The sequence below is a fragment of the Balaenoptera ricei genome, chromosome 9 (genome assembly GCF_028023285.1).
Source record: "Balaenoptera ricei isolate mBalRic1 chromosome 9, mBalRic1.hap2, whole genome shotgun sequence".
Lineage (NCBI taxonomy): Eukaryota > Metazoa > Chordata > Mammalia > Artiodactyla > Balaenopteridae > Balaenoptera > Balaenoptera ricei.
In genome coordinates this window covers 93595720-93619345 of record NC_082647.1, presented here as the reverse complement: position 1 = coordinate 93619345, position 23626 = coordinate 93595720, and the positions used below count along the sequence as shown (strand labels likewise).

The following is a 23626-nucleotide window of genomic DNA, read 5'->3' as shown; positions in this document are numbered from 1 at the left end:
AGAAGACAAAGTGAATATCAAGAAGGAAGAAAAATGAACTACATAAAAACATAATTTTACACACACACACATAAATAGAAGAAAAGAAGAAAATCAGAGAGTGCAAAAATAAGCTATTTTGTTCCCAAGCAAAGGCAAATTGTATTCTTAGAATAAGGCAATTGGTAAAAAGTTTGAGAACTTTCCCATCACTCTGTTATACTTACTTAATTTTTTAAATGAAAATACACAATAATGTAAGGTTATAGTAAAACCGATAAACTCATAAATCCCTTGTAACAGTGTAAATTATCACAACATATTTTGAATATCAATTTGGCAATAAGAATCAAAAGCTATAAAAATTGTCATAGCCTTTCACCCAATAATACTCCTGGGCATTTAACCTTAGGGGAATAAATCACATACACCAAAAAAAACTACATAAAAGTATTCACTGCCACATTATTTTTAATAGCAAAAAAATATTTTTTTTAATGGAGGCTAGAGACAAACTAAATGTCTCAAAACAGAAGAATGATTAAGTAAACTAAGACACAGCAACACAGTGGAAACCTATGGAATCATTAGAAATCATAATTATGAAAATTATGAAGTTTATGTACCAACATGAAAATGTGTATGATATATTATAATTCATAATCTTTATTAAATATCACTAGATGGCCATTACTACTAGGTAAAACATGCAAACCTATGACAAAGACCAAGAGGAAATGGGGCAAATAGACAATATGTTAGGAACTGTAGAATTGTGGGTGACATTGCTTTCTTTTTAAAATTTCCTTCGCTGGTTTATTGTGTGTCCATTAAACACGGTATGGATTTGTTGGACTAGTGGTAAAAGCAGAAACAATAAAATGAAAGGATGGAGGTTCTTAATAAGAATCTTTTAAGCTATTAATCAAACCTTTCTTTTCCCTCGTCTTCCTGCTTTTATAGACCTTCACAGTTGTCTCACTCTGCTGCCTAGATACATCTCTTGTCCATCTCCCCTTAAAGGACCAAAACCCAGAACCACTAAACCTGCCCCAGTCAGCCCTCTTTCACCCCCAGGGCATCACCGTGACCTCAAACGCCCAAGGCTTTCCCTCAGCTGCCTGAGCCTGGCCTGCCCTTCGTGGATCCAAAAGAATCAAATGTAAATAGTAAAAGGCAGCAGCATACTAGGCTGCCTGCTGCCAAAAGTTGAGATTTCCCAGCACACACCAAGCTATAATTAACAGGAGGCAATGCCAAAAACAACAAAGGAGCTTCAAGGAAACTATGTTAAAATACTCCTCAGTTTTTAACTACATACACATTCTTCTCTGCTCACCCACCCCACCCTCCCTATTGTACTCAGAAACTCCTCTGAAACCACCAAACTGTAGAGAGACACTAACGCTGCTGCTTAGTGGGCAGGAAGAAGGTGTGTGCGGAGACCACAGGGACAGCCCGAGCAGGTCACTCTTGAGAAACAGAATCACTGTTCTCAGAACGAGAAGGAAATTAGTTAATCCCAGCCCAGGTTACTTAACGGTTTTAAGATTCTGTGTGTGTGTGTTTGTTTGAGGGGGTGACAATGCAAGTGAAGTAAAAAACAGCTCCTAGGTCTGCTCAAGAAAATTTACAAGAACTCCTCCAGCATGGATTGGTTTGAGGCACAGTGGAAAGTATGACTTCTATACACTTCACACCGAGCCCTGCAGTTCTCTGTCTTCAGAAAATCTCCCTCTCCAAAGAGCATTCCTAAGAATTGCCCTGATATCATCCTTGGTGACTACCATTTAGGAAGGACTGCCTAGACAACTAGCCTTACCCCTTGCACCATCCTCCCCTGACAGTTTACAATTCCTTTCGGAACCACCGTGACACTCGGGGCAGGCGACTGTGAGGCCAGCAAGGAAGCCACGCAGGTCTGGGCTTTTGTCTCTCACTGTAAGCACTTACCTTCATAAGAGGCAATGGAATCTCTTCTGTCACAAGGGTTATTCCAGGAATTTCCTGTGGTGGGGGAAAAACATACACACAACTGCTAAACGTATCAACTACCCCCAGCCCGAGCCTTCAGGAAGTGTCTTCCGTGCAGACAGAAGCTGAGGGCAGCTCCCAGTTTGCTAACCTTTACTTTAAATAAAACTTGGGGTTTATAAATACCAGTGAACACAACCTATCTCTTGCCTCGGGAAGGGAAATATTTTGTAAAGTTATGATTATAATAGTTGACAGTGTCACTAAAGGAAAGGATAAACTATTATGAAGAAATACAGAGTAAATAATGTATTATTTACACACTTCCATTTAAGAACAAAGGAGGCAAATTACATTTGCACCATCAAGCATAATAATAAGGTGGACACTTTCCTTTTTTGTACTTCTTCCTCGCTCTTTCACTTAAATGTATGATAGTTGGTCTCTGCCTCAGTAATGGGATTCTTTTTTGACCTCAGTGGAAAACTGTTCTGCACTTCATCCTCTACCGTGATTTCGGAAATAAGAGATCCCCATGAAGTGTTTACATAGCCAGATCACCATGGCAAATCTGCAAGATGCAATTCATATCAGGAAGTCCAAATTATAACATTCTGCTAACTAGTGAGCATTAAAACAGAAATTTAAATAAAAAGATAAACTGACAAAATTGCCACTTATTTATTTTAAAAAGTGTGTTTCCATGTTAATTATGTATATTAACCTGTCAACTAGTCAATTCCTCTTTCATTTCCTAAAAAATAAGTAGATGATATATGAGAAAATAGAAATAAAACCTGGTATTTGTTTAGAACTTAAATGTCCTGGGTTTTAATGACATACAATATTTCTGAGAAAAAGGGCATCACAGGGATGGAGAAATAAATTTCCAGAACATTCAAGCAACTGAGTCCTCCATTGGACAGGAGAAAGCCTGTAATAAAAATCTATGTATGCTTCACTTATCACTACTCAGCAATAGAAATTTCACTACAGCTCTAGGTTATAAATAGCATCTTCAAATAAGTATAACAAGGCTCACAGTCTGCAAAGCATAATTCAGGATTATCTATGTGTAAGACACAATATTTTCTAGTATCTTAAAAAAGATAACCCAATTCAGTTATTTACAGAAATAATCTGTCTCCATACAGAAGTGTGAAATTTATTTATTAAGGGTATAGCATTAAGAGCATATGCAGATTAGAGAAAAGAAAATGATTTACATCATTGCTAAAGAAAATCATAGGCTCATAGAATTTCAGGATTAGGAGAGACCTTTAAGGTAACCTACTCCAACTGCAAGAAGTCTAAAGCAACATGATAAACCCTAAAATAAGCTCTGTACGCAGTGGTTAAAACTTCGGGTTTTTTCATATTGCACTTCTTGTAGGACTTCCTGATGTCACTCTGTATGTCCACACATTTCCTCTGCCCCACAAAGAAGGAGAAATGCAAATGTGAAGAACTGCCTGTCAGGATGACACTCACACAACACCCAACTAACACGTGCTCCATGTTTAAACACAACCCTGGGAACTAGAGGTCCAGACCCGGGCTCCCAGACACTGAACACAGGACAGTGACAGCCAGCATTGGGTGGTGAGGGGAGGAAGATGAAATGTGCATTTCCTGCTTCTGGGGGAGGGGTACGGATTAACCTGCGAACTTCCTGCCACATTACCACAGAGTCTGCATGTATATTCACAAGGGTTCTTCAAACAATGAGGGCCTGGAGAAGAAACAAGCTCAGATCTTTCCTTATAATTTTACAGAGAGGCATGAAAGTTTACTAACTCTAACAGTGAGAGACAAGAAGAAAGGGTCTTTGGGAAAACACTACCATTGCGTATACCAAAAATTTAGAAATTCGTCCAACATGGGACTTCCCTGGCAGTCTAGTGGTTAGCACTCTGCGCTTCCACTGCAGGGGGCACGGGTTAGATCCCTGGTCGGGGAACTAGGATCCTGTGTGTCGCGTGGCGCAGCCAGAGAAAACAAAAAAAAGGAAAAAAATTAATCAAACACATCTGATATGCCTTTTTAAAGGACTATATTTAGATAGTCTAAAAACAAAATGGGAAGTGTTACCATTTATCCTAGTACTTATTTTCCTGTGTCTGTGCTACCTGAATTAAATTTATTTTTCTAAATGCTTTTTTGATACAAACCTCTGCCTCAAGACTAAGCACACAGTAGTCCTAACATCTAAATATGAAAGGAGGAGAGGCAGAACCTTTTTCAGGGGGAGCCTGTACATGGTTTTCACTTCTGATCCAACAAAGCTCAGTTTACTGAACCACATTCAAGAGAAAATGAACAATGTTTTCTCCTGAAACATTTCTTCCCAACTAAAAGGAAGGGAGTCTGGACCAACAGGAAGAAAAGGTTGAATGGCATGGAGTTGCTTAAGATTACTGACTTTTACTGATCTTGACGTTCTAAAGTTATCACAGATTTTCTTTCTAAGGCTGGGAAAAAAGCTCATGAAGGTGCTAATCTACTAAGTAAATAGAACAGCTCAGAATAACAGCAGTGGTCCAGCCGTTGCTCATTTATAAAACCCTAAGAAATATTTTCATACACTCTAGCTGCTTGAAAAAAATTAAAAACTAAAACCATTTGAAGATGATAGAGGCTTCATTCTGCTTGGTAGTAGGAAGAGTAACACGTATGCTGTGCCTTCTCCTTCAGTTCTACTGTTTTATGTAAATAAAACTGGCCAACAGCAAGGACTCACTATTATTTTTCTGCCAGAAAACTCCAATTCAGATCCTTATGCATCAAAACAGAAATGAAATCACAACCTTGGTTACTGTGACAGGAATGTCCTACAACTGACCCACAGCAATGAATCAATTTTAATTACATAAAGAATATAAAGTGTTAACTTACTGTATCCCAAGTGAGCAGTGAGGAGTATGGCAAGAGTTTATCCATGTTACTTGTCTCTGGATAGATGCTCCAATATGAAGAAGCTGAGTAAGTTTTTTGGGGGAAAAAAGACATGTTTTAATATGAAGAATAAGGCAGTAGACATTGTAATTCACCCAAACAAGCAAACCCACAAGAGTTTTCATTGCCTTAGCCTTCATCTGCAAAAGGCTAATCGTTATGGTTCTATCCGCTGATTAAAATGTTCAGGTTCTACTTTTTACATTGAGAATAATTTTTAAAAAATTATTTGGCACTTACATCTATCCAAATGACGTTATAACCACTTCACACAGAACCAGCCAACACAATGCTTAAAAAAAATCACTAATAAGGTTATAGAATCAAGATCATATCTTATATGTCATCAGTCTCTGAACAGCCACAGCTTCTTACAAAACCACAAGAGAATGAAATTTAATTAGGTGCTGACTACAACAGAGTTTAAAAAAAATGAAAAAACACTCCGACCCAGCATTTTGACAGATTGAGGCATTATCAATTTACTGCTTTCCCTTAAGCAAAAGGGTCAAGGGTTCAACTTAATATGCACCATCAGCAACACCTACCAATTATAAATTCCTGAATGAGGTCAAATGAATGGCAGGCAGAGATGTTCTCAGAAATCCACTGAATAATCTTTAAAAAGTAAGAAGACAAATCTATTGGTATTTAAATCTGCACCCTGCCCCCACCACCAAAGAAGTAAAAAATATATATGAATAGTTTAAAATTTTGTATCTCTTTTAGAATTGCCTAAGAACACACTCACTTCTACACAGTCTCTGAGATACATAACGTAAGGCCGTGTGGGTAAAATATAAATGAGGTCCTTTTTGTACATCATTTTAATAAATGCCCTTGACTGGGATCCAAATAAGCCTTCTTGAACCCAATGTTCGTTTTTGCTAGAGTAGGGCATATTATAGCAAAGTCGCAGTGTGAAGAGCTATGGATACAGGAGAAAACCAAACTCAACCACTGAGCTTGGAGGCAGCAGACCTGGGTTTGAATTTCAGCTCAATTACACCATTTAATCATTGTGAGCATGGCTATGCTATCAAGGAAGGTATAATCCCTGTTATATCAACCTCTATAACCATCCTCACCGCTGCAGGAACGAAACCCCTTGTTCCCGACCTTAGAATTGATGCTATGAGGCTTGCCTAGCCATAGAGCACTCTCGCATTTCTGATCCTGCCAATAATTGTTCTTATTTCCAAACCTACTCAAGCTACTTGTGCTTATTTTCACAATTAGTTAAGTTAATAAAATATTACCATAGACAAGTGAAATATGGATACAAAAAGAATGCTGGCGGGTCAATAAAAGTTGAAAGCTTGGGAAAGACTCCAAGACATGTCTCTAAAACACTTATTAAAAAACTAGGTGTGAGACAACTATAAAAGAAAAAATTGCCTGATATACACAAACTGCTTTGAAAGGATTTTTAAACTATTGACCTCCTTAGGGAATAAAATGAAAAGAAAAGAAAAAGAAAGTAACTGGAAGAGCCATACAGGTACAGATAAAGAAAGCCAAGACATTACTTAGTGATTTTATGTAAGAAAAACGATTTTGAACTCCAATTAGCTGATACACAAAGAAAGGGCCTTAATCTACATTAAAAGATACGGGAATAAATGTACATTTATATATTTTAGGTTAAAAGAAAATATTTAGGCCATCTTTTTTTAATTGACCAAGCACCCATTGGTCCCAATCAAGTCTAATGGGGGGTTTCTTCAACTTCACAGAATAGCTGTAATATTAAATGATAAGATGTATGAAAGTGCTTCATAAACTATAATGTGAAATATAAATGTGAGCTATCTCTATTTAAAATGTCATAAATAGATTTTATTTACCACCAGATTTTAGTCCTCTTCATGCTATACACCAAATACAAACCAGGAGAAAAAGTAGATATTTGAGAAACTATGTACCGCGCACTTCCTTGGAATGTTACCGATAGAGCTAACATTTACTCACAATATGGAAAAGAGAATAGTGAAAAGAACAGACACTCCCTCCCAGTCTGAGGTCTGTGTCCATAAAGAAGGAGCACAAGCGAAGAATATGTTCAAGTCAGGATGGAGACCATAAACCTCAATTGTTACCCAATAAAAATAACTTCTGTTCATTTCAGCCACTAAATGTACACGTCTTGTGTTGTCCATTTGCCACTTTTTAAACTTAAGCTACACTCCCACCTTGGCTTCCAGTCGCCGTGGGTCTCGGCCACATGAGAGCACACAGTGCAACAAGGCCAGCTTCTCGCAGTCCAGCCGGGTGTTCCACAGGAACTCCAGTAAGTATGACTGGTTGAGGAGCGCCCTATAGAGCTTTCCGGAACACCAATCCAGGACCAGGGGTCCTGACAGTGACTGTAAAGGACTATGAGGTAGCATATCAATCACTTCACTGTTTCCTGGCCAAAAAAAAAAAAAAAAAAAAGTAGATCAGCAAATAAAAGAAGCCCCTCTCCCCCAAACATAAATATTAACGTTAAAACGAACCCAAAAAAAAAAACAAAAAAAAAAAACGAACCCAAATGTACCCTGTTCATGAGGGGAAAAACTACAGCCATACCTGTCAGAAACAGACTGTGGCAGATCAGGTCTGGATGTTGAATGTTAAGTAGATGAAAGAAATGACCAGGTAAGTAAACAGCCACATAATAGTCTGTGGAAGAGAAAGATTTAAGTCAGTTCCACGTGGTAAGAGCTGTACAGGTACAGATAAAGCCAACAACTTTACGGTATCCTTATTTTTCTTTGAACCTCTTAAAACACAAAGGTTTTGACCAATGTAATAAGAAGCTGTCTGATGTCAGTACGGTCCATCTTCCTAGCAATATCTCATTTATTTCTACCTGTAGCTAATTTTTCTTCAGACATTTAGCCATGGTTATCTTAATTTATATCTGTAGTTTTGTTTCTAAGAGAACTGTGGCTTTATAGGAATCTAAGTGAGCTCTGAGAGCAAGTTAGAATAAAAAATATCCAGCAACATGAATTATTCCTTAATCTGACAGGCTGGAAATAGCTTATCATGGGAATTTCCTGCATAATTTCTGCCATGTGGGGGAAGCTCTACAATTTAGTTTCCTATGTCTGCCCACTGCTCATCATGTCGTCATCTTCTCTAAAGAAGCTTTAAATTGATACTCATCAAAACAGTCTCTGCAGGCATTCTGACACTTTGTGAAGTACTAATTTGTTTCCATGCATAGCAAGCTGCCTAGAACGCACATCTTCACAGTCCCTGCACTAGATATTTCTGTACAAAGAACATTTGTATACAGATTGAGGCAAGGTATAAAAAATAGGTTTCTGGAGAAGGGGGCAGGGTAGAAGTAGCCCTTGCCAATAATTTTTCTAGGATCTTAGAAAAACAAAGAAACTCATACAACAGTAGTGAATTTCATATAGATGAAACACTTAGATTATAAGTGAGCCAGCTAGACTCTTTTTTTCCCTAAGAAGCAAAGAAATACATGCTAATAATGTACATAGAAGGCATTCTGTGGAAGGGAAAGGAAAGAGGATGTAAAACTCTAACCAGTTGACTTATAAGTGTCCTTTCAGTCACTGTGGATTCAGTGATGTTAAAGTAGTTAGCACAAGTGGTTGCAATAATGTTACCATTATGGTAATGCATAAGTAGAGAAACACAAATAACGATACAGTAGGGCACAGTGGAAAGGCATCAAATGACCTAGATTAACTCCTAGCCCTACCACTTAAACAGTTAATTAGGGTGGTACTATGTCCCTGGGAGAGGGGGCATTTGGAAATACATGAGGGTGTTCTGAGTCGTCACAATTATTCAGGTAGAAGGGAGATTCCTACTGCCATTTGATGAGCGAGTGGGCTCCAAGGAGGTTAAATCCCTCAATGTGCAGGACTCTCCCACCCAAAAGTTACTATCTCACCAAAAATGTCAATAGGACCTGTGGTAGGCTGAATGATGGCTCCCAAAGATGTTCACATGGTAAGCCCTGGAGCCTATGAATATGTCACCTTAAGTAATAAAAGGGACCTTTCAGATGTGATTAAGGATCTTGAGGTGGGGGGATATCCTGGATTATCCAGGTGGACCCAATGTAATCACAAATGGTTTTATAAGAGGGAGGAAGAGGGAGAATGACTACAGAAGAGAAGACCACATGATGATGCGAGAGACTGGAATGATGTGGTCACAAGCCAAAAAATGCTAGCCTCTATATGCTGGAGGAGGCAAAGAATGAATTCTTCCCTGGAATCTCCAGAAAGAACCATTTCTGCCCCCACCTTGACACCTCAGGACTCACTCATTGCAGAATTCTCACCTCCAGAACCATAAGACAATGTGTTATTTATCTAGGGGCTAAATGTGTGGTGATTTCTTATTGCAGCAATAAACTAATATAGTGCCCCTGATAAGAGACACTAAAAGAAGCTTGGGCACACATCACAGACTTTCTGAGACTCAGTTTCATTATCTGTAAAATGGGGATAACATCACCAAGAAGAATTGTTGTAAGGATCAAGATAACAAGTAAAACACTTAGAATATAGTATTAATTTTTAAAATGATAGTTTTTTAATGTATAAACATATCTTTCTTATATACAGGTGTTTGGGGTTCAAGGAAAACTTCCTCCAAAACTCTATTCTTTAATATTTTAATCAATATAAGCCCCTTTTAAGAGGGTGACAATTCAGGGAAACTCCATGCAATAAATTGCAAAAAAGACATCACTCAAAAAGCAATACTGTTGTCATAAAAATTACCTCTAGAATATTTCTAATCTTGGGCACAATTTTGTGCCTATATATTAAAATCTGTTTAAAGAAGGAAAGATGACTTAATGTGAGATAGCCTATTTTTACAAAGCTCTAGTATTTTTGCCCTCTCCACGCTCTGAAGACCAGAGATTAAATCATGCCTGCCCTTTTCAAGAGTCATTCCCAGGGGTAAGAAGAGGAAGGATACCTTTGACCTCACAAAAGGCTAAGTTTTTTTAGTGGAGAGTTTCCCACATCACTCTCGAGATGGGATGCTGATAAAGGATTTCTGATAAGAATCAAGTCTCAGACCCAGGAAACCTTATATTTATCCTTCTTACCACAGGAAGCAGTAGAAGCAGGCCTCTCTAAAGCAACTTCCCACAGGTTCAGAGCTCATATTAAAAATTGGCACATACTGGCCCACTTAGCACAAGATATCTCTCCTCATCAATAGTATCATTCAAAATAAAAATCTTTTTTTTTTGCAACAGTGTGGATGGACCTAGAGAGTATTATGCTCAGTGAAATAAGTCAGACAGAGAAAGAGAAATATGCTATGTTATCACTTACATGTGGAATCTAAAAAATAAAACAAACAAATATATATAACAAAACAAAAGCAGACTTACAGATATAGAGAACAAACGAGTGGTTACCAGTGAAGAGAGGGAATGGGGGGGCAAGACAGGGGTAGGAGATTGAGAGGTACAAACTACTATGTATAAAAATGTACAGCACAGGGAAATACAGCCATTGTCTTGTAATAACTTTAAATGGAGTATAATCTATAAAAATATTGAATCACTATTTGTACACCTAAAATTAATATAATATTGTAAATCAATTATACTTCGATTAAAAAAGACCCCAAAAAAATATTTTTATGGTCTTTGTCACTTTGGTTCTCACTTTACCCAGTTCCTTCACATAACACCTTCCTAAACCTTTGTCATGATAGTAGATGGGCTGGGAAACAGGGAAAGAAGACAATATTAAAGAATCCATCTGCTCTAAACCTGAAGCTTTTCTTTTTAAAATATTGTGCCATATCCCATATGCAGGCAAACAACAGTTCTGCTTAGTCTTGTGCTAACCGGTGTGTGCCCCTCATTCCAACTGGCATGGAACAGCAGCTTTCAGTAGGGAGGTACATAAACCCCTTCTTTATTTTCTTCATTACAGACTCACTATGTTTAAGCCAAATACTCAAGTTCCCTTTACCATACTTACTCAATGAAAAACAACTCAATCAAGCTGATCCATAAATAATTTATGGGACTCAGAAGCCTTTAGCAATTACCAACAGGGAACGGACAATTTCTCAAGGGCCTTTGTCTCTCTAGAACCAAGGGACAACATCACGTATTATTTCTCATAGGCTTTTAGGAAACCTCTCGCTCACTGTCATCATTTCATCATTTTTATACTAACAAATGGCTTTTTAGGATTGCTACTAAAAACATAAGAAAGCCCACAGCCTAGGTTCCCTAAGAAAGGAGATGCATCACCTTGCCCCCCTGCCAAAAGGCTTTTTTTTTGGTTGGGGGGGGGTGGTTCCAGAGAAAACTGTCCCTTATCTGGCTTCAAAACGGTCAGTCACAGTCATCACAACCTGAGTCCCAAAGAGGCATGAGGAAAATGAGGCATAACATGTACTGGAAGGAAGAGACAGAGCAGAGAGACGCCTATGCCTCTCACTCACCAAGGCTGAGAAAAGTAATGCCCTTTGTCACACGTGAGTCAACACGCCCAAGAGTAGCAGTGAAGGTCTTGCTGTGCCCTGTGGAGAGAGAACATGAAGCCAGAGAAAGGATGTTAAGAAAAAAAGAGCTGGAATTCCACCCAAGGCAGTGACTCCATGACATACGCTCCACATTTAGTAACTGTGAAACTGACAAAGCGAGTGTCTTTGGAGCCCTAGAGCTCATGGTTCCCCATCATTCTCCAAAAATCAGCACTGAAGGCGGATCACCTGAGTGCAGTCACAAGCCAGTAATTATTCTGGGCTTATGGATAATCTTAGACCTTAAAAGGTGGGTTGTGCTGGGATAGAAGGACCTGAAGAAATCTACTTAAGGATCCAAGAGGTGGAGGAGAGCAGGTGGCTCACTGGCCCTCGTGCCTCAAGGTTCACTGCCACACTCTTGCAGTCATTAAGGCCCTCAGAGGCTTCTCTGAATCACTTAGGAATCTCACTGTGACTCAGAAAGGGTGTTAGACTATCTACTAAACTCAGTGTAGTGTTGGGCTTCACTCTCCACTCTTCTAACTCTTAATCACAGTTATTAGCTCTTAATAAAACTTTCAGAAAAGTTTTATTTTCTGGCTTTAATCGTTAGATTAATCATTAGAAAAATGTATGAAAACGTTCCACAAATATCAGACTTGTACTATTAAAGCATATATATAGGTCTTCTGAATTTACTTTTACTTTCTTCATTATTAAGTTATTCAACTCTTTTAATCTCTAACTTCTGAAGGTACTATTAGGCACTCCTGCAGAATAAACTCTGGTGTGACCTGGCATAAATTTTTTTTTATTTTGAAAATTCTAATTTTAAGCAATTTAACTCTTCCCACAGTATGTACTATATAAATACTAATTTTAAGGAACTAAACAAGCGAAATAAATACTCTTTAGTATGGTTCAGGCTAAAACTATTAAAGGGCACTCTGTGACCAACTCCAGAGTTAGAAAAGTTTGGGCACTTTACTCCTGTCCCCAAGACTGACTGTTGACATATCAATTTCTTGGGCCACAGATGTATGAAATGAAATAAATGTATCTTAGGTCTAAGACCTATTAAGGACCGAGACCATGGAAGCTTTTAACTAAAACTTTATGTACCTTTGTAAGTTAAATCTATTGGTACCTTTCAGTTAGTAATAATAAAAAAGCAAACACACACACTTTGGACAAATACATCCCTTAGCATTGGTCTCCAGGCTTAGAAAAAAGACACAGGTCAAGAAAAAAATATATTACAAAATATTATTTAAAATGTAATATAAAAATAATTAGCTAACTTAATATTCATCATTCATGAATTTCTTCAGGAAATACGTATTATATAGGTATACAGATATACAATGTACTGATTGAATTTGTTACAAGGTTATAAGACTTTAAAGTCTATCTACTTTGCTGCTATTTGGAAAAAATGACTATGTAAAAGTAAAAAAATAAATGAAAAGTACCTTTATGAAAGTAAAGCACTGAATACGTGATTTGTTCCCAAGAGTCAAAGTTCGGGCAGTAACATACACACAAACTTCCTAGAAGGAAGAAGGTATTTAGTAAAGCTTAAAAGAATCGTAGACAAATAGAAAGTTTCCTAAGCCACTTAACCTTACTGGTATTCCTTTAGATGTTCTGCCCCAATTTACCTCAGAGATTATTCCCAAATTCTAGAAATGGACTATTAACAAGTTGCTAAGAAATTTCAATTCAACAGTTACTCAGCACACACTATAAGCAATTTACTGTGGTAGGTTACTGAAGGCTAAGAAAATGGAGAGAGAGAGATTTCTGTATATGAAATCATGGGAACCTGGAGAAGTTTACAAAGCTTCACGAGATTCTCCTTACATACATATACTCCCCTGGGCCCTTGTTTAGCTTGCTTTCCAGCCATTACTAATAGCTATGGATCTCAGTTTATCAAAAATGTGTCTCCTATTTACAGAAAGTTTCAAGTGTTCTTCTTTATCTAGAATGGAAAGCAAACTGGGGCAACAAGAGCAAGTGTGGTGTGTGAGCCTGTCCCCATCCATATTTGGGTCACTGAGTAGAGCTCCTGGCATAGAGTGGCCTTTCCAGATGAGCCCTGACCCCTCACTTAGCCCGCCACTCCAGAACAACCTCAGCCTTTCCACCTGCTTCAATGTGTAAAACTGTCCATCACCTCTAGCAGCTGTTCCCACCTGGACAGACTAGATAAGTCCATCAATGACCTACAAATGAGGGCATTATGCTTAAACTGATACTTCTATTCTAATGCTAGCATTTATGTGATCACCTGAAATAGGAGATTTCCAGGGTGGAAAGGAACTTGACAAGGAGCCTGGAAACCTGGGTTCTAGTCCCAGAGCGAATATTAACTAGCTGTGTGAACTCAATCATTATTCTACTTCAGTGAATTGCAGTATTTCCTCTTCCATACTCCACTAGAGTTCCTTTATCAAAAATCATGGTAGGAAAAAAAGGCCCATTTTCCCTAAGAAGGCTATTTAAGGACATATTTAAGCATTTCGTTATAATATTTATCCTTTGTGACTCTTTTAATGACTTTTAAGACTGCCATATATTGTTAGAAAGTCATTTCATTGCAATATTTTCAACACAAAACAACAAAAAAGAATAACTTTATCAGATAAAAAAGTAACAATTCTGTTAGATTTAAAATTACTGTTATGCTTAATGACCACACAATGATAATACCTTTTCTTTAAAATTACAGCAGACTCGCTAAGAATAAAATAATACTGTACTAAAGCAGATACAAAAATAGTAATTATAAGAGTTACAAAAGTCCTCTGTACCACTTTGACTACTTTTATACAGTAAACATACTACCAGCAAAAACCCTACTGGTTTATCCTGTTCTTTTACGTTCTATGATCACAGGCATTTTTAGCAAACGGAGTTAAAACTTCATCCTCTCTAGTAATAAAGAAATAAGAATTAAAACAAGGCACCACATTTTTCCTTTCAAATTAGCGAAGTTTTAAAAATGATAACCAATTCTGTCAATGGAGCAGTAGGAAGAACATTCTCAAATAATAGTAATGAAAGAGTGAACTAGTACAACCTCTCTGAAAAACAGTTTTGCCGAGGATTAAATATATTCACACCTGTTGACCCAGTAATTCTTCTTTTAGGAATCTACCTTGAGGAATGAACGTGAAACGTCAAAAATATAAGGAAGATCATAACCTCCATTCTAGGAAAATCCTCTGCACACCGTCCTTTAGAGAATTGAGGTTATCATTTTCCTTGTTCTGAAGAAAGTTAAAGTGAGATGTAGAATAAACTAACCTAATTACATACACCAAGAGCCATACTCAGATCTCATAAGCAAATATCTCCAAATAGTTATGTTGTGGCTTAGCCCCGCCTCCCAATCCCAAAGGGGGAAAAAAAGACACAACAAGGGGAAATGGGCTGTGCACAGGCTCTGCAAAGTTGTCCCAACTCTAGAATTTTCTTTGATAATGGAAATGTTCGATATCTGTGCTGTCCAATATGGTAGCCACTAGCCACATGTGGCTACTGAGCACTTAAAGGATGGCTAGCGTGACTGAGGAATTTCTTTTAAATTTTATTTAATTTTAATAACTTAAATTTAAATAGCCACATGTGGCTAGTGGCTACCCTCTTGGACAGCATAGCTCTGGAGCACTGGTTCTCAACTCTGAAAGTACATTAAAATTACCTGGGCCCACAGATGCCTAGGCTCCACCTGAGATCAACTAAATCAGAATCTCTGGGGTGAGATTCAGGCATCAGTATTTTTTAAATTTGCCTGAGTCATATTAATTAAATTCTCTAAGCCTCAGTTTCCTCAGTTGTAAATAAGGAAAACAGAGAACCTCCTTCGTATGGTTCTAATGTGAGTGTTAAATGAGGTAATATGTATAAAGCTCTGGCAAAGAAGTTATAGCTGGTCATAAAGGTTAGCTGCTTTATTATTATTATTTCAGAATAATTTTGCTGCTATTTACAAGTTGGGGGAAGTCAGAGTTTGAAAAAACAAAGCATGCTCTTAATGGCGTATCCAGAGATGTGTAATGAATATTCATCAATGATGAAGATAACATCTCAAAGTTGGCTAGCCTGGGGGAAACCATTTGGACAATGAAAGCTATTATGGACAAAGTTTTCCAAGGGAAATTATCTCATTGTAAAAGGCTCTATAAAATGCTAAAACACTGGCCTAATTCTGGGAACTTGTGAAGGGCAACTCTTGCAATTATATGTACAGGAAGGAGAAGTTACACTTTTCACCCCTCGCTACCTCCCAGTAGGTGGTGCACAAGAAAGAATTACAGCCACCATGGACTTAGAACACACAGGAGAACTCCAAGTACAGCTTCAGGGTTGACTATCGGATAGGGAGTGTATTTTCTTTCCTTCAATTCTTTAGGAGGTCCCTGATTTGTAAAAAATTTATTAGAAAAATCTATACAAACTCGTAATCTTAATACATAAGTGTCCTGATATTAGCAGAGCACTTTTGCCTATCACCAACTCTCATGAGCAGCCTCCAGATTTTAACCTCTAACTCCCTGGAAGGTAGCAGATATCATTTCTTAGGTCAGGAAAATTCAGAACAAAGATGCTTTCAAGAATGTAAAAAGTAATGCTGAAAGGACAAAGTAGCTCCCGATGACCAATATGTGACAATTGAACATCCAATGTTATTACAGCATCAGCGTTAATGTAAATAGTTGAAATAAGTTGAGTTTGTAAAAAGCTCTGAGTCTACCTATATTTTTTTCATGAACCATGTTTTCTGTTCTTCACACCAGTGGAAAATTAAGCTCCCTATTATAGAGGGAGCCATATAGGGATTAGACTATTTGCTCCCTTCTCCATTCCTACTTTGCTGAAGTAGGTATTTGTTTGTTTTAACCACAAAGGTTAAAAAGTTATTTCTGAAAAGTAATTTGGGAAATACACGAACTGACAACTTCTTAGTTGAAAAGCAAAAGGGTGCTTCTCTGGTTTATTTCTTTGTAAATCTGGAAGCATCCCATTTGAAACAGGCTTATTTTTTCTATTTCAAAGCTGACTGTGAAAAGCAAGGCTCATTTGCTATTCTCCTAGATGTTGCTGAGAAAGGAAAAAACAGACTCTTTCACATCTCATGCCAGATTAACCTAACATTTTATTTCTTAAGATATGTCATAGATAGCCTATTTATAAGCTGCTACTGTTCATGAGAAATTCCTATGGGAATAAAATAAGAAGGAATAAAAGCTTCATAGAATAAAAGCCTAAAATGATTATTTATATCCAACAGATTTAAAGTCAAGTACAAGGTAGTCAAGTACTACCCTGGTCCCACCACATGAGCTCTGGATCCCATTACATCCCACCTTCTAAGCAAATTTGCTCTACTGGTCATTCCTCTCTGCTGTGTATTGTCATCTTTTCTTTTCCACTAAATATCCTGTAAGCATTCAAACATACTAGAGTCCCTACTGTCTCAAAAAATGATATTCCCTAAATCCCACTTTCCCTTTCAGCTGCTGCCTCTTTCATGCCTGCACATGCTGCTATAATTTTTCAACTCCCACATGACACTTAACCCATCACAATCAAGATTTCACCTCAATCACCCAGCACAAACTACTCACAGTAACCTCCATGAAGCTATACCCAATGGACTCCACCTCTCACCACCTACTAACAGTCACTCTCTTTTATGGAACTCCCTCTGCTCTTGGCTGCTATAACACCTCACTTGGTTTTCCTCTTCTCTCCCCATACTTTTTCCTTTTTCTTTGGATGTTCCACCTAACCTTTATATATTTTTGCTCCCAGATCTAATTCCTAAACCTCTTCCCTTTTGACCCTTTACCCTTCCCATGGCTTCAAATGCCAGCTATGGTCTAACAACTTCCACACTTATTCATCTCCAGTCCCGACTCCCCTTCTAAGCTCCAGGTCTCTTAGTTAACATTTCCAAAACAAAACTCACAATCTCCCTTTCTAAGCCCCACCAAAACCACTGTACCTCAGTAAATGGCACCACTGTTGACCCATTTGCTTGTGCCAGAAACCTGAGAACCATTCCTCTTCATCTAGTTCATAGCAAGTCTCCTCAGTTCCATCTCCAAAATTCATCTCAAACCCACCTAGTTCTCTCCATCTCTACTGCCCATCCCAGATCAAGCCACTCTCATCTCAAATATATGACTACACCTTATCCTAACTGCTCATCTCCCCACTTTTTCTCTTGCCTCCTCTGAACTATTCTTCACACAGCAGCCACAGTGATCTTTTCAAAATACATATCTAATCATGTCACTACCCACTTAGAACACTTCAGTGAAGGACCGTCAATGGATCCTAAAACCACCAGATGAACAGTTGTTGGGGAATAGGATAGTAATTAAATGCCAAAGTATCACCTCACAGATTACTAACGCAAAGGTTGAAATGTACCTTTACAAGGGAGACAGGCAGTGGTTACCACTTAATCAAATGACCAAACTTAGCGTCACTAACAGTAGGACATCCTTACATTATACGTTTCCTGATCTGGTGCAAATAAAGTTCACAACATCACCTATGAAATATTCTTACCAAAAGTGTTTAACCTATGTCTAACAACGCCTTTAGGCCTAACTTCCAACTTACAGAAAATGTAAAGGAAAGGGAAAGAAGTTAAATACTTCCAAAAAGAAACAATTAGACAAATCCAGAATGTGAGATATTCCACAAGGCAAATAGCCTGGACTCTTCAAAATGTCAATGTTGTGAAAAGAGAAAAAAAGGGACAGAAGATAGGAGGTGGGAATCGGTCTACATTACGACACTGCAAAGACAAAACAACCAAATGTAACGCATGAATCTTTTAAAAGTTATATGCATACATCTATTCATTTACATGCATACACATATATACATACACGTGAAAAGGACTTTTTAAAAAACAATTATGGAAATTTGAATATGAAATAGTGTACTGATTAATGTAGCTAATTTCTTTCAGTGATAATGGAAATGAGATTATGTAAGAGTATCCTTAACCTAAGGAGATACATGCTGAATTATTTAGTGGTAAAGTATCATGGTGGCTGCAACTTACTTTAATGATTTAGTCAAAAAAAAAAATGCTATCTATTTAAGAGGAGAATGATAAAGCAAATGATAAAGCATTGTGAATGATATGATTACTTAAGTAAAAGGTACATGGATGTTCATTATATTCTTGAACTTTTCTGTACACTTGAGCATTCTCAAAATAAAAGGTCGTCATAAGAAAAAAAAAAACTTTAATGACCTTATGACTCTTGAGATAAAACCTAAAACCCTTCCATGGTCTGCAAGGCCCTATACAACCTGGCCCCTGCCTACCTCTTCAACGCTCTCTCTCAATACTCTCCCTCTTGATCACTCTACTTCAGTCACCCTGTTCTTAGTTCATATACATCCTTCAAGTCTCAAGGGAAATATCATTTCCTGCCCTAAACTCCCCAAGACTGGTTTATAGAGGGACTTACAAGGCTGAGGGAGACCCTGGATGGACAGAAAAACTATAGGATGGATTTTGAAGGAGTGAGGTGGGAAAGGAAGCAATTTTCAGTTTTCATTCTGTAAAATGAAATGTACTGGCTGGTCTAGAACAAATTTGAAGATATTAGTAGCTTCCATTAAACATCTGTTATATGCTCTCATGGCCTTCTGTAGTTCTCATTCATAAAATGTACCATGACTCTATTCAAATACTATGTGTGCACTTATTTAATGTCTAACATCCATACTGAATAGTAACTCTCTACTAAAAAAGGTTTAGGTCAGTTTTGCTCACCATTGTATCCCCAATACCCAGCACACAGTAAGTGCTCCGTAAGTGTCAGCTCAATGAATACTACATAATTTGGCTTTAAAGGAAAGCAATTTTAGTCTAAGCGTTACTTAAGTGGTAACTGTCCACTCAAGTTGGGATGTTAAAAATGGCTATGAGATTTAGTTATTAGAGTTGATTATTTAGATGATTATTATGGTTAATGAGCAGTTTTTCCACCAGATTGATTGACTGTAATCATACTCCTCTCCTCTCATTTTCAGGCATTTTTTTCCCTTCTCTATTTTCTCTATCTACAATAAATAGGTGTTAAGAGATGGAATATTGTACACTAACAACTTTATGTGAAGCTCTGATTGTCAGCTCAGGTTATGGCATGGCTCTTAAAGCAGCTAAGCACATAGGTTTAGAACCCAAACATCAGTAAGCCTGACACAAAAAGCATCCCGATCATCGTATGCCATTTGTTAAAAATGGAGCAGGTGAGAAAATGTAGCTTGATTAAATATGAATCTATCCCCTTTATTAGAACAATAATACAAAAACTAACTATTAGAACAATAATCTGACAGTGGCTTCTTTTATACAGACAGCAAATGTATAAAATTACAGTGGAGAAGGTAATTTGGTATGTCAATATCCATATAATCACTTATGTAAGAGTGTGGCCCTATTATATTTTATTTTCAGGATCAGTATAGCTAAACAATGGCTAAATGTATGGAAATCAAGTATAATTAAGTAAATTGATAAATACAACACGGTTCTACCTGTATGGTTGGTAAAAACACACAAGGTTGGGTGTTTGGATAATTTCTCTTGGTCTTGAAGATCATCATATCCAAAGTTGACAAGTCTAAGAACATAAATGCATTTACAAATAAGTTTCCTCATAAAGGATGTGAGTAATCACTATAATTTACCCAAAGAAATAGAGACATGTCCTCGAGAAATTCCAGTAGATAATATGTCTTTTTGTTAAAACAAAACAAAACAAAAAAAACTATAAAACAGTAATTTTTAAAAATACATGTTACATAAATGGCATGGCCTGGCAACAGAGAAAAATATATATATTCCTTTCAACTTACGTTTTTATAATTTTTTTTGATTTTAGAGTAATGCTGACATTATGTTTCACAATGGACAGAACTGAATATTCATATATGATGAAATAAAGGTAGTGAAATATGTAACAGTTTGGGATTACCATTAATTCAAGAAGACTTTCATTTCTTCTGTGCAGTTATAGCCTTGTGTCTATTTTTTCAAAAGTGTCTCATGTTTTTACTACACGTAAAATAATCTGGGGGAAAAAAACCTCGCCTTTTGTGTAAAAAGGAAAACAGGAAAAAAAGTAAAGCAATAGACTCAGCTGAGCTATAAGTGGATCGACCTGCAATATCCTCTTTGATGGCAACAAGAAAAGGGTTTTGATGTTTGATTCTAAACGTAGTTCCCTCTCTCACTCATCGAATGCTTTTATTGAACCACAGGGAGAAGAGCACTTCCATAGATCAAAATAAATGGAGACGCCCTACAGAAATAAATGACTAAGAAAAATCAATATGATTGACTTTCCATGGAAAAACCCTGTGTTCATGCTTGATAACATTGTTTATATTCCCTATAGAGAACAGAAACAGAAAAGATGACACCCCCCACCCCAACACACAGCATATCAAACTATCCTTTTATCTGCATACCATAGATTAGGTATAAATATTATATAATCATTCTGCTGACAAGTGTCTATAAAAATTAATAGTAATCTATGAGTAACTTACTTGAATCCTGAATCACTTAATGATACGTCCAAGGGTGCTTCAAACTGTCAAAAAATCAGGAGAAAACAATGTGAAAAATGACATTAGTTAAGTGATGATAGTTCTGGAAACCAGTGCAAACCTGACAACACTGTGCTTGCCTAATGATGAAGAGCTCCTTTAACCAGCATTATCTTCAGAGGATATCCCCCAAATCCACAGACAGAAAGTCCACTGGGAACATTCTGGAGTTTACATACATCACAAGCTTGATGTGTATTTATTTCTCAAAAGGCAAACTTTGCTTCAGATTTGACTACCATGAATGGGTTTTATAATAAGCCAATTGGAAGGAGTAGACTTTTACAAGACACAGATGATCACGTAAGGAGGGAAGGACTGGGTGTCTTTAGAAAGAGAATGAGCGAGTCCAAAAAAGGGGGTAGGAGGAGTAAATGAAATCCTTGTAATGGTATGATATCAATCTGTATTAGACACCAATATTAATCCTAGTCAAGAAGAATAATAATGTTCTGTCCATCACAGATAAAGATATTTGCGACTCCTCACTACAAGGCTGGCACTCCAAATAGCTTTTCCAGGAGTGGTTCTAGATTTGTACTGATTGAACTCTACCCTCTCATTGACTTTTTACCTTATACTCAATCCACCATCACATGTTCTTTTGGATCAAATGATGCATAATTACATAAAGCTATCTACTATTAACCACGCCTACTACCTCCTACTGATACTCACTCTTACCCATTTTTCTTTAATATGAGGCATTCAGTTAGCAGAAACTTACTGTGTGTGCTCTTCTAATAATCTATATTAATTGCATTTGTTACAGAATTGAAGCCTTGAGATGGCAAGAACTATTTTACTTGCTCATACAAGTGAGTAAAAAACAAGACCAAGAATGTTAAAATGCTGTTTATGATAATAACTCTCTTTAAAAGGGGCAATGGGTTATAAAATTTCCTTAGCCCAATCATTTTCTGGACTTACCATTAAGCTAAAGTGCTCATCAGCATAAAACTGGATGCATTTTAAGACACTCCTCGATTTCTAAAAAAGAAAACAGAGTAAGTGACAAATTAACAAAAAATCAACAAAAACACTAGTTTAAAGAGAGAAAAGGAAGCAGCCAAAAATCAAACAGTAATGAAAACCTTTTCATTATTTTTCATCAACTTTTGTCGACTGCCCCATCAATGAAAATGAAGTAATTAATAAATTACAATAACAATAATGTCAAAATTAAAATACTCTCACAAAAAGGAGGGCCAGTGGACTAGTTTTTACCTTCAGATCAATGTAGTATAATCTCTGCTCTGACATATCCCACTGAGCCCAAACAAAATCTTCGGCTACTCTCTCTCTTGGGAGATGGCCAGAATTTTTAATTACCTAAGGAGGCAAAGAGATTTTAGAAATAAATAACTATTTTAAAGGAGAACATATCTGGGTTTCAAAATTATTTTGCTTATTCTATCTTTATAATACATGTAAATACTTCCACAGTTTATTTTTAGTAGCCCCTATTGCCAATACATACACATGGAAAGTCTTTCCAAAAAAGATTTAAGGCATCATTTCATTACTTGCTCTTCACAAACACTCTGCAATAAACTATCTTATTTTTATTCTTAGTTTGGCAGACAGGCTGGGGCTGCTGAAGGCAAGGCCACACCTAACCACAAACCAACACCTGGGCTAACACAAGATTCAGAGCTCCCTGTTCTGGACATAACCCACTCAGGTATCTGCAGTCTGGAGGGCTTTACCACCAAAGGTAGAGATTGTTTGGCCAAGGGAAAACTCAGGCCTGGGAGAGGATGGTTGTGGGCAATGATCCTAGATCTGCCATAAACTCTTCATGTGTCTTTGGTCATGCTTCTTACCTTTATGTCTTCCACAATGAGTATGATGATACTGCCCATCTCTCAGCAATACTTAACTATTCATCCTTCAAGACCCAATTTAGGCATTGCCTCCTGTAGAAATCCTTCCCTCACCTCCAAGATGAAGGCAGAGCTCCCCATCTCTGTATTCCTATGGTGCTTTGGCATGCTTCTATTACAATTACATTTTAATTAATGTTATAAGTCTACCCCAGTGAGTATGCACTCTTCTACAACACCTTTATATTCTCAATGGCTTGATTGTTTCTAGCATGTAGAAGTACTCAAGGAATACTTATCAAAAGAAGGAAAATGAAGTAGGGTATGCAAGGGTAAATTGCCAAGGAAATGATAAGTGCAATACAAGGAATTAAGAACTCACTTTCCTCAAAAATGCTCATCAAGCAAAGGTAATCTATATTGGGACAGATGAGTAAATAATGAAGACAAATTGATGTAGAAGAAATAATGAAAAAAGGGAACATCAGAATGGTCCATATTCATACCTCAACCTCTCTAATCCTAAATGGGATTTCTCCAATGAGGCTAACTTGGAACTCAAGGGAGGACAGGGCATGCAGAATCATACACCTCTATTTCTTGTTTGCCTAGTTCCATCAAATTTGCTGGAAAAAGATCCAAGAGCACAGTACCTATCTGACTCTTAACTTTGGGGAACCCATCTTGTTTCCATTTTTCTGAAATTGTTTAGGTTAGAGTAGATTCGGGAACTCTCAGATAAAGGCATATAC

At 37.3% G+C, this 23626-nt stretch overlaps 1 protein-coding gene across 5 annotated transcripts in view; it reads right to left on the bottom strand.

Moving 5' to 3' along the window:
• The window catches only part of GSAP (gamma-secretase activating protein), a 94178-nt gene that overhangs the window by 38282 nt on the left and 32270 nt on the right, over window positions 1-23626 (bottom strand). For all 5 annotated transcript variants that reach the window (XM_059934103.1, XM_059934100.1, XM_059934101.1 and 2 more), the window contains 11 exons: window positions 22276-22380; window positions 21979-22038; window positions 20989-21032; window positions 19972-20057; window positions 12861-12938; window positions 11365-11442; window positions 7480-7572; window positions 7101-7318; window positions 5457-5526; window positions 4849-4931; window positions 1933-1986 (listed from right to left, as the gene is read on the bottom strand). In XM_059934103.1, the coding sequence (XP_059790086.1) occupies window positions 1933-1986; window positions 4849-4931; window positions 5457-5526; window positions 7101-7318; window positions 7480-7572; window positions 11365-11442; window positions 12861-12938; window positions 19972-20057; window positions 20989-21032; window positions 21979-22038; window positions 22276-22311 (900 nt within the window). In that variant the 5' untranslated portion in view covers window positions 22312-22380. The remainder of the gene's footprint in view (window positions 1-1932; window positions 1987-4848; window positions 4932-5456; window positions 5527-7100; window positions 7319-7479; window positions 7573-11364; window positions 11443-12860; window positions 12939-19971; window positions 20058-20988; window positions 21033-21978; window positions 22039-22275; window positions 22381-23626) is intronic.